General features: G+C 37.9%; 2 protein-coding genes across 2 annotated transcripts; both read right to left on the bottom strand.

Moving 5' to 3' along the window:
* Positions 1–3,968, bottom strand: LOC113020882 (uncharacterized). Its single transcript, XM_026165161.1, has 2 exons — positions 3,291–3,968; positions 1–2,380 (listed from the first exon to the last, which is right to left on the bottom strand). The coding sequence occupies exon 2, from the start codon at positions 2,377–2,379 to the stop codon at positions 898–900; it is 1,482 nt and encodes a 493-aa protein (XP_026020946.1). The 5' UTR covers position 2,380; positions 3,291–3,968; the 3' UTR covers positions 1–897.
* A 4,892-nt stretch (positions 3,969–8,860) lies between these two features.
* On the bottom strand, positions 8,861–10,456 carry LOC113021536 (uncharacterized). Its single transcript, XM_026166295.1, has 3 exons — positions 10,379–10,456; positions 9,889–10,009; positions 8,861–9,506 (listed from the first exon to the last, which is right to left on the bottom strand). Exons 2-3 carry the CDS (start codon positions 9,927–9,929, stop codon positions 8,861–8,863), a joined length of 687 nt encoding a protein of 228 aa, XP_026022080.1. The 5' UTR covers positions 9,930–10,009; positions 10,379–10,456.
* Between the last annotated feature and the right edge of the window lie 1,929 nt (positions 10,457–12,385).

A 12,385-nucleotide genomic window follows, 5' to 3' on the forward strand; every position in this document is an offset into this window, starting at 1 on the left:
TTACAGCTTAACACACATGACATTTATTCATTCAGGCAATTCATATTTTGCAATCTTGTGCAAACAGCTGAGACAGAGGTGCGGCTTGTTTGACTAGATATGCTGGAGCATTGAAAAGCCTTTGCAGGGCAGCACTTTATCATGAACGATAAGGCTGTTACAGAAGACTTTGTACAGTTTTTTAAAATGCATTTACACACTAGGACCTTTAATCCCAGCAGGTGATATCCAGGCCAGTCTATTCTCCGTATAGGCGAGGTCTGCAGGATTTTAGCTTGAACCCTTAAGAGTCAAATCTTAGTGCCACATTGCTGTAAAGGGGTCATCAACATAAGCATGCCATACACAGTTGAAATCAGTCTTTACAAAAAGCATGGCCATTATGTCCGTTTTCCATTAGGTAAAAAAACAAAAAATCAGTCACATTAATCTCGTTACATACATATAAAAAATTCCCCATAGAAATCTTAACTCTGATCCCATGGATTTCTTCCTTTTTCCATAAATGGACATTTAACACTGCTCTGTGATTATGGGCTGATGAATACATTGTTTCTGATTGACTCAAACCCAGTTCATCACTGCTTTACAAAAACGTCTGACCACATGAAGTACAGCACATTAGTACCAGTATCTCTGCAATGAGCTCTTACAGGCTCATGTCTGTTTTCAGCAGAAGACAGCATAGATGAGATGAAGGACCTGAAATACCTTTACATCTACTACTATATGATTGTTTTTACTAAAAATCTACCTTTAAATATACAGTATGGACATCACTAGTCTGGTATCTTATTTTGCCTTTTTTTATTTAATAAAAATCATTCAGCTATTATTTGAAAGGGCGTATGTACAGGTTAATTTAATATATCTATCTTAAATTTTTTTTCAATATCTTTATTCCCCCCAGGGTGAGGTTCTTGCTTTCTCAATTTCATCCTGCATAATGAAGCGTGCTTGCACTCCTGGGGCGATTGTCATACCTGACTCGTACTCGTACACATCATAAAACATGTCCTGAAAATCAGTGTTTTCTTTGAATTTTGTTGCCCACTGCCACTGCCACCATTCATGGTTTTTTGTGGCTTTATTTTCAGAGCTATAGAAGCCTACCCACGCCTTTTTAAATTCAGACTTCCAGTTATGGAAAGACTCATTCACTATTAAGCGAGCACAAGCCTTGCCGTCTTTTGCAAAGAGTTGCAGGTTAGCATCATAACCTGGTATTTTCGCAGCTTTGGGGTTTTTAAACTCACTGCCTCTGTCTATCTCATCTCCTAATGATTTCCAGAAGCAACATACAGTCCTGACCTCATGCAGTCGTGCTTGAAGGCCTTCATTCAGGGGTACTGATGTATCATAAATGCCCGACTCTCTGTTCCCAATAGATTTATAAGTGAGAGCGTCCTCTTCCTGATCATTCTTGTAAATTGCCACCATCACACCTTCTTTAAGAAGATGTCTAGGAACATCGCTCCAAATAATTCTGGCATTTCCCTTTTTTCCAGTTGTCACCTTCAGTCTTATCTCATCTCTATGATCCACTTGAATTTGTGCAAACATTCCAACAGGATTATTATGCCTGCTCTCTGGGATATTGATCACAAAATCGGTTTGTGTGTTCCTTCTTGGTGCTGGCTGAGGTCTGTTGTTGCGTTTGTGAGTGGAATATTTCTCCTGGATCACAATAAACAAAAACAGCCCAAGACAAGCAAGCTCACCCCATGTGTTTCTTATCTGCCATAGTTGGGAATCATCAGCACTGCTTCCAAAGCGGTCTCTGAGATACGTCAGTGAGCTCATGTCATTTTCTTCCACAGAAAACTCTCTGATCTCCGTCAGCAGATTGGTAGTCACCTGATATGTATGCTCTGGATTATACCTCGTGCCCTGATTTTCAGATTGCTCATAATGCTGTGTGATATACACTTGATCGATCCTTTGTGAAGTTTGGCGTCCCACGTTCTGCTCTCTGACCCTGAATATGATCCTGTCCCTGTTTCTCGCTGGGTACTCCGCCCGTGGGTGGATGACATAATATGGCATTGGCAGCGATGTTTGTTGATTGATGTTGCCAACAGTGTAGTATCGGTATCCCCTCGGCAGTGGGTCTAACACCCTCTCGTAGTTTCCGTAATGATGTGAGCCGAAGTCTCCACTATTTGGCTCAAAGGTCAGCAGGATGATGTTGTTGTTGTCTATGTCAATTTCATTAGCAAACCAGTGGAGCAACAGGAGGCTGTGTTTGGGCACCGTTTGTCCAAAGTCGATTGACTTTAGATCACTGATTGAATTCAGTGCCCGTTTTCCAGCCAACACAGAGGTTAGGGTCAGGAGGAGAGCCACACAGCAGCTCGTGATTCTTCCTGTCTTCAACATCCTGTAGAGAGATTTAAGAGTTGGTGGTTTCATTATTCATCTAGACTCTACATCCTCACCTTACACTTGTTCATATTTTGATGATCTTTTTCCTGGTGGTCTTTAAACATTAGACATGTTCATATAAACAGTGAAACAGGTTTTGCCAGTTATCTTTCCTTTGGCTAATCCCATAATGCAGTGTTGCCTTAAGTTAACATGAGGATCGTGTCTCAGTGTGTTTTTCATGAGCCAGATCATTTGGTTAAACAACAGGAGTGCGCTTTCCTGGCTCGTCATTGAGTACAAATTCTGTTTTTGTTTTTGCTTTTTCTTTAAAATTAAGCCAGAAAGTTTTGAACCAAGCTTTATATGTGGGCTCATGAACTACTGGAATTATTGAATTTAACTGCATGAGTAAACCTGAAATTATTATTATTTTTTTTTACAAACATGAATTTGAAAACATTAACACCAATGTCTGTATTATTTTTAATACTGAACATACTTGGCTGTTTGCTACAATTCTAATGACAGTGTTCCTCATGCAATGTTTATGATAACTGCCTTTGTCAAATGAATAAATGATCCACAACACAAGCTGCTACAAAGTGCTCTGTAGACTATCAGTGTAATAAAGACCATTAGAACCAGTGAATTGCATAACGTCCTGCTTCAAATAGAGAAAATGATTCTGTGGGTCAATAAAGCTGTAGAAAGTGAGGTAAATATTAATTGTGTGGTTGTCTTTTATGATAAAGGATATATTAGAAGTACATAATGCTACAAAAGACTGTCAATGTTCAATTTTTGTACCTTGCTACATACAATACTAAAATAACGTGAGAAGCAGAGAAGCCTTCACAAATAAAATCTAGAGTTAATCAGTCACAAATTCATTCAAAATCCCACCAAAAAGTAAGAGGACTTACCTGCGTTAGTCTGTTGCTGTCATGTGTCTGAGCTCTTTGTTTGTGTAGGAGCAGAGGTAACTCCCTTTAGGTTGCTGTTTCCGTGTAAATGAAACCAAAGCAGCCAGCAAGGCTGGTACTAACAGGAAGTTGTCTGCATGAAACCACCTCCTGTAATAGCGAGCAACAGAATACTGTTTCAGCATTTTAGCTGGGTTTACAGCCACGCTTCTAGATACAAACACTGATTATTTGTCATTTTTAAGAGCAGGTTTAGGATGAAGTGTGTGACTGTTGGGAGAGCGACTGAGACAAATTTGGTTAAATATTAGTCAGTATTGCCTGAAGCCTTATCAAGTCTATCAGGTCTTTGTAAGTACTTTTCTATGCATGTGTCACAACTCTTGACCGCCTAGAGTGGATTGAAATACTTGCACGTCAGTGTCTTAATTTTTATTCACTTTTTTTAATATATGTATGTGTATGTGGAATACTAGCCTCAAACACTTGACTTCTTTATTTTTTTATTTTTTATTTTTTTTTCTTTTTTGGTCGTTTGCCATCATTAGGCAACAGAAAGAGTCACTTAGTGAATAACAAATAGCAGGTAACCATGTTGTGAAACATGGAAGACGTGCAACGAACATTCCCAGAAGGATTTAAAGCAAGTGAATCATACATTGTTTTTAGGTCAGTAGGTCACCAGGACACTGTTTTGTCTTTTTTTTTTATTTATTTATTTTTTTTTTTAATTTGTTTAGTTTATGTTTGAGAGAATATAATATATCTAATACAAACATAATGACACTTCTGCTTCAAGGCAGGTATGGGTTAATACACTTAGCTCAGTAATTATATTACATTTACAATGTTGTCTTTACTTGCGTTGCAAAGGTTCTTCAGTTATCTGCATACTGAATGGATAGAGCGGATAAAAGAAATGGATGTGAATTCATTTCGTGTGCTTGAGAAGCAAAATGGAACAGACATGCATTTCATACACCACAGGGTAAACTGCACCCATGTCAGAAACAATCGCATTATGCTATTAACACATCATCAGCTCTTTGCAAGCATCTGAACAGATGACATGATAACACACAGCTAGCCAAGAACACATCGTGATCATAAAGTTGACTCTATGCTGACCCCAGCCCAGCAGCCAGAGCCTGGTCATATAGCGTAGTAGGGCTGCTCAATTAATCGAATTTTAATCACGATTACGATCTGGGCTTTCAACGATCATTAAAAATGACTGAGCCGATTATTAGCCCCTCCCTCATTTATCCGCGACACCTTAAAGGCCGTCTGTGAAAATATTGTCGGGCATAAACCGATCCGTGGCGCAAAAAAGGTTGGAGACCGCTGATTAAGAGGACCCGAGGGAAGCTCGGAAAGCTAAGCAGAAGTTATTTGGAGAGTGACTGCCGTTGGTTGAAAAGAGAGTTTAAAATAAAATAAAAAACTTCAGTGGTGTTGCACACTATTTTATATTATTTTTTAAAAGTTATTGTTAACCCTTTAAAGCCGGTCAGAGCAGCACGCTCCGTTTTGCGTAACTATTTTTAAATCCCTGTAGAATCTGAACCGTGTAAGCTAGCGCAATAATTTGTTTTGCATATGAAACCGGAGGAGTTGTACTTACATCTGATGCCATCAGCTTGTCCTAGGTCACGGTTTCGTTCCACATATAGCTTTGCAAAAATTGCATAAAAAGCGCTTGCAGGAACAAAAACATAATATTCCAGAAACACGCTTTGCCGTTCCTATCAGCTGTTCGTAACACTTCCCACAGTGAAATGATGCACATGCTGTTTTCTTTGCAAATTTGCATCATAGGATTGTTTTTTGTTTTTCCTGCAGTATATAAAAATTGCTGTATCTCCAAAATAAAACTATGAAGACACTCAAAATAAATTTCCTGTGGTGGGAAACTATTTTTTTGCAACTTTATTGTATTTAAAGTTTTGAGGGATAAACCTCTTAAATTTCTCCAAGTAGAAATATATGTAAACAAAACAAAAGCGATTTTCAATTTTTTTTGTAGTTTATTGCACTTTTTTGCAATTTATGTAGTTACTATGGACTTAATGCATACATATTATTAAAATATGGGCTATAACAGTTGTATTGATGTATAGCAACTTGAAATGCTCCCACAAATGGCACTACAACATGTAAAAAAAATAATATAAGCTCTGGTGGACTTGGTTCTATGGTAGGTCTTAAAGGGTTAAATAAATATCGTCAAATAATCGTGATCTCAATTTCAGTGAAAATAATCGTGATTATCATTTTTGCCATAATCGAGCAGCCCTATAGCGTAGGCACTGATGAGCCTTACATTCTACGCATCTGCTTGTTTGTGTTTCTAAAGTTGGTTATGACACATCACAAAATAACCATTGCACACTTGAAAAAATGGTTTAATGAACACACACTTTTCAAGATGACAGAAGAAATACAAAAAACATCTATAAAATGCATGTCTTATTCAAGATTCATCGATCAGAGCAATTGTCCATTTTTCTTACAAATCTGTGGCGAGCAACTACATCATACACAGTAAGCACAATTTTATGTAGTTCAAATGCTAAAAAGATATTTAGAAATCCCAAACATTTCATTACAAGCATTCTATGCAAGATTTAGAAAGCAAATCCATACAGCACAAAGTAAAATTAAACAGATGGCTGCAAAGCGTACAATGTAACAACTCCTGCTGGATTTTTGTTTCCATGTTTAATTAAACATCCTGCTGGTGGTCGGGGCCTTTTCTTGGTGAACAGTAAGGCGACTATAGCTTGGTTCAGTTGATATCTAGAGCATGTTGTGCCTCTTTGTGTTATTTACTGGTTTGAAGGCAAGGCAGTGTGCTAATGTGTTTAAATATCAGCGTTTACTCAACAGTCATTCAAAGTATTTTACGAAATTGGATTAAAATAACTTTATTTTTGAAGAAAATATATGTATTAAAAATGAATTGATGAATGAACAGAAAAGTATGATTAAAATTTAAAAATGTTAAAAAAATATATAACACCGATTTAAAAACATATGTAAATATAGTGTAAAACAGGTAAACAATGATAGTAAATATCATTGAACACCTTTTTAATGAGAGCAGTTTATGTGATGTGACATTGATGAAATCCTGATTGGAAAATTTCATAGTAGAAATTTGTTTTCAAGCAGTTACTTAATCGTAATACGTAATCTTGCCAATAAATGGAAGATTTGAAATAGGCCAATAATTACTAATGGCCTCACTATCTGAATTTGTCCTTTTTGAAAAATACAGTCTTCACTGATGCAGAAGAAATACCAGGAAAAAACGTTCAGGAGCTAAGGTGCTGAAAAAAGTAAAAACTTGCTAGGAGTGTATCAAGACAGCAAGTAAGAATAATGATGTAACAGGATTCTGTAGTCGGTAACAGTCAATTCTAACAGAGAAGCTCGATTTAAACTATGTGCTGATGTTGATTTTAGTTAAATTAGTCCTTGCACACATATGTTGGAGAAGCCCTGATTCCAAAGGTGCTATCTCATGGTTGTGTTGTTTCCTTGTGTTGCAGCCTGCAATAGGTTATTTAGGTTAGAGTTGTAGCTTTTCAGAGGCCTGTACTATGAAGCAAGTTCTACACACCCAGGGTATCTTTCTGTTATTTGGATTTACTTACTCTAACATCAGCAATTGAATAAACAGTTACACGAAGCTAGTTATCAACTCATTAACTCCAGGGTTTCCACTGCATGTTCACATAAAACGGTTGGTCAGATGCTGCCAACACCAATCTAAAAGGGGTGTTTCACGGGTCATATGACTCGTCCTCCACACAAAATGATCCCTACGAGTGTTGCTATCACAGACCTTATCAGATGATGATAAATGTTGATCAAAATTATGCAAAGAACATAAACTGTAAAATGCAACACTGTTGCAAAAAGGATGAGAGAAACTCATTAATCTTGTGACTTAGTGCACTGAGTGGTAAAGTAAACATTTTAATTCACATTAATTATTTTATGGCTGAGTGCATGCTCTGTGCTGTTGATTATTTCTAAGGTGATGGATGCACATTACAGCTGTTTACACTAGATGCATTTGAACATTAAAACTTACTGTCCCACAGTAAGTTGAAATGACTTCAGTTTGTCTGCAGATCAAAGTGACTTTGATTTGTTGAATAGGTATTCTTGGTGTTTTTCTTTTTGTGTCCCAGTGGCTGTATTATAAGATTTAGCAGCATTTAAAGTGAAGTATAAAAACATTTATACAATTTTATTAATTTTTTTTTCAATGTTACTATGTTTACAGATTTTTAATCACCATTTGATAATGTCTGGTTTAGGTTGCGTAGGGATCATTTTGTGTATATGATCCATGAAATGCTCCTTTGAGATCAATCAGATGCTAAGACCACCCTTTTCATGTGAAAGAAGCTGGGAGGTAACTTGGCAAGTTGATAAACAGCTTCGTATGACTATGTATCCTGATCACCATTGAATCCAGGTAATTGAAAGATACTCTGGGTTTGCTTCATAGTATAGGGCCAGGCCTCTTGACAACAATAAACAACAACCATATGTTTGTAATGTCCCATAGCTGGTAATCATGATTGTTTCTTCAAAAGTGGTCTCTAGAAACCTTTCTGATCACTCTTAAGAGGCTGGTAATGACCTGAAATTAAAATCTGCTGCTAACACTTGTCTCTACTTTCTTTCTTTGGCTTTTTAAAAAACATTATTCAATCAGTATTTAAAGGAGTAAATTTCTTCATTCAGCCCAGGGTGAGGTTCTTGCTTTCTCAATTTCATCCTGCAGTATGAAGCGTGCTTGCACTCCCGGGCAATTGTCATGTCTGACTCGTAACTCGTATACATTATAATTGTCCTGAGAATTGTTTTTCTTTGAATTTTGTTGCCCATTGCCACTGCCACCATTCAATAGTTTTTGTGCGTTATTTCAGAGCTATAGAAACCTACCCCATGCGTTTTTAAATTCAGACTTCCAGTTATGGAAAGACTTTGTCACTGTTAAGGCGAGCACAAGCCTTGCCGTCATTTGCAAAGAGTTGCAGGTTAGGCATTGTATCCTGTTATATTCACAGCTTTGGGGATTTTTAAACTCACTGCCTCTGTCTATCTCCTTTCCTACTGAAATCCAGAAGAAAAATCGAGTCCTAACCTCATGCAATCGTACCTGAAGGCCTTCATTCAGGGGAGGGCGGCTTGATGTGTCATAACTGCTGACGATATTGTTCTCAATACATTTAGAAGTCAGGGCTTTCTCTTCCTGATTATTTCTGGTAAGTAGCACCATCACATTTCGTTTAAGAAGGTCACTATGAACATTGCTCCAAATTAATTCTGGCGTTTCCACTTTTGCCTGTTGTCACCTTCAGTTTTATTCCCATTTCTATGATCCACTTGATCTTTTGACAGACATCCCAGAAGTGACATTTTTGCCTGCTCTCCAAATCAGGTTGTGTGTTCCTTCTTGGTGCTGGCTGACGTCTGCTGTTGTGTTTGTGAGAGGAATACTTTTCTGGGATCACAAATAAACAAAAACAGTCCCAAGACAAGCAAGCTCATCCCAGATATCCATAATTTCCCCATAGCTGGGAATCATCAGCACTGCTTCCAAAGTGGTCTCTGAGAGACCTCATTGAGTTGATGTTATTGCGGTCCAAGGAAAACTTTCTGATCGCTCTTAGGAGGCAGACGGTGACTGGATATGTATGTTGTGGATCATAATCTGTCCCTTGATCTTCATATGTCTCATAATGCTGTGTGATATAGACTTGATCTATTATCCGTGCTGCATTCTGCTGCCTGACTCTAATTATAATGCGAACCCTGTTACTGTCCTCAATGTCTGACTCGGCGACATAATCTGGAAGTCCCAGTGATGCATCTTGGTAGCTATTACCAACAGTGTAGTATCGGTATCCCCTCAGCAGTGGGTCTAACAGCTCTTCATTGTTGCGATAATAATGTGAGCCATAAGCACCACTGTTTGGGTCAAAGGTCAGCAGGATATCATCATTGTTGTTAATGTCAATTTCATTGGCAAACCAGTGGAGCAAGCGGAGGCTGTACTCGGGCACAGACTGGCCAAAGCCTACCGTCTTCAGGTCACTGATTGAATTGAGCGCTCGTCTTACAGCTGACACAGAGGAGAGGGTCAGGAGGAGAGCCACACAGCAGCTGATTTGTCCTGATATCTTCAACATCCTGTAGAGATTTAAGAAGTTACTGGTTTCATTATTCATCTCTGCATCTTTACCTTACATTTGTTCATATTTTCCCAGTGGTCTTTAAACATTAGACATGTTTCCATATGAACCCTGCAGTAAGCTTTGCTAGTTATTGTGTGAGTGTGTCCGGGTGTGTGTGAGTGTGTCCGGGTGTGTGTACGTTTTGAGCTTTCCTGGTCCTTAAGTACAAGTTTGTCTGCTTCTAATTAAGCCAGAACGTTTTGTCCTGATGTTTGTTTGTGGGCTCATGAGCTGCTAAAATACAATTGCATGAGTAAACCTGAATATTTCCAAAAGCATTATCAAATTAATGTCTGTATTGACAGTTTTTGGGTTTTTTTAACACAGAATATACTTACTGATATAGCTGTGCTGCAATTCTAATGATGCTGCTGCTCATGGAGTGTTTATTATGATTGCTGCCTTTTCAGGAAGTAAAACAATCCACAACACAAAATATCGCAAAGTCCTCTGTAGACTCTGTGTAATAGAGACCAATAGTAACAATCCATCACATAAAAGCCTGCTTCAAATATTGAAATGCATTCAGTGGGTCAATAAAGCCATAGAACGAGGTGAATTTATGTTTGTGAATGTATGTTGTGTGGTTTTCTTCTTCTGTGTGAAAGGGTGCATTAGAAGTGTGTAATCCTCAAAGAGACAGTCGACTCTCAGTATTTATTGTAACTTACTCCATATAAATTCCTCGTACAATGCTGTTAGCTGCACTGTCGTGTAAATAATTTTCCATTCAGAATAAATTCTAAGCAGAGAAGCCTTTACAATAAAACCTAGAGTTAATCAGTCTCCAAATGATTCAAATTAGCAGCAGAAAGTAAGAGAGCTTACCTGCCTTAGCCTGCTTCTGCCAGTGTCTGAGCTCTCTGTGTAGGAGCAGACATAACTCACTTTAGGTTTCTGTTTCCCTGAAAATGAAACTAAAAGCAGCGGAAAGGCTAGCGCTAACGGGAAGTTTCATAATACAGCTGTTTGCAGGAAACCTTGTCCTCATGGAGAAAAAACAGAACAGTATTTTAGCATTTTAGTTGGGTACACAGCCAAGTGACACTTTATATGCATTGGCCACAGCTCTCGACCTTCCTTTTTTTGTTTCTTTGTGTTTTTGTTTTTTAAAGCAGATTATTGGCCTCAAACACTTTTTCCTTTTTTTTTTTTTTTTTTAAATCTTTTGCTATTATCAGAAAGTGTAGAAATCTACGTAGTGCATTGCAAACCTCATATCAAGGCTATGTTGTAAAACATAGAAGAGCCAGATGAAATTGAATCAAGTGAAATCTTGTTTGTTTAAGCCCAGTACCTAACCAGACCACACAGTTAATTTACTTTTTAAGCAAGACTAAAATATCAAATACAAAGTTTGAGTCAACACAGTTGTAACACATCACATAAAATGACTGTCCCCAATTAAAAATACAGTTTAATGAGCACAACATTTTAAAAATGCAATACAATACCAAAACAGTAACACAACAGTAATTGTCCGTTCTCCTCCCTGGATGAATCTGCTGGGAGTCACTACTGTTGATTAGACTTGATTAGATATTTGACAAATACAAATGCACAATTTTGAAGTCCACACACAAAATGTTGATTTTTGTGACTTGCTGTCAAAATGATTTATTACAAGCATGCTATAACCAGCCTGTCTTTTAAATCTAACACAAAATAAACTCATAGTCCAGGTTAAAACAAAAATGAAAAAAAGATAATGACATGGTTGCAAATTGTACAGCAGAAACTATTTGTAATGTAGGCAAACTCAGATAACTGCCCTGTTGTCCCGGTCAAGACAAAACCTAAAAATGTTATTGTTGGGCTTTTTTCAGTGTTTTGTTTGTTCGTGAGTAAATCGGTTTGGCTGAGATTAAAGTTATTAGATTAGATAAAATAAAACTTTATTAATCCCCAGGTAGGTTCCTCCTCGGTTTTTACACAACTGAATAAACATCAAACAGAAAACTTATTAAACAGAAGTGTGAGACGGTCGAGAATTGACGCCAGTGTCCTGTTATATTTTAGATAGCAAGGAGCAGACGGCTGAGTTTATTAAACTCCACCGAGACAGCGGTGACGCTAATCTGAAGGCTAGACCGTCCAATTTCCCCAGCCGTTTACTTCCGCCCTACCCGACCTTCTGAGGACCCGGCCCACGTAGACCGCCAAGGCTGGGTCCTCAGGAGGATGCAGCCCATGAATTTGGACACGACCACTGTAGTGACTATATTAATTTCTTAAAGTTCTTTCTTTCTCTTATATTTAACCACACTACAGACAGACAAGCGCTTGTTTTTATGTGTTGTCGTTAGCAACAACAACGGAAAAACCACCGCGTGTCTGCTTGTTTATTTTCCACATAAAGCTTTCACAATAAAGCTCAAGATCCTGTTGAGACTTTTCAAAATAAACTGAATCACGTGAAAGATGCAGAGTTTTTACGGATCAGAAGTAAAAAAGAGCCGCCAGGTGCTAAAAATAAACCTTAGACTCAAACGTTAGAACAGGCTTTTCCCCGCAGCACGCTGTGTAATACATACTCACAAAGAAAACGGCGGCCGTTTCAACCTATGTCTAAAAATGTATAGTTTCATGCATCAGTTAAAACACTCGACTCCAGGTACGCAACGCCCAACTGGAAACACTTCACGCAAGTTGAGCTGCCCGAGATTCACAGAATTTACAGAAAATGTTACATTTTTGTGATTTATATCGTTATCGGACGATAGATGTCTTAATATCGGGATATGAGATTTGGTCATGTCACACAGCCCTAACAACAGAGTATGATATTAATCAGTAACTGAAATTATTGCTCAGGACCAGAGAACCTGGAGCATC

The sequence above is a fragment of the Astatotilapia calliptera genome, chromosome 4 (genome assembly GCF_900246225.1).
Source record: "Astatotilapia calliptera chromosome 4, fAstCal1.2, whole genome shotgun sequence".
Taxonomy (NCBI): Eukaryota; Metazoa; Chordata; class Actinopteri; order Cichliformes; family Cichlidae; genus Astatotilapia; species Astatotilapia calliptera.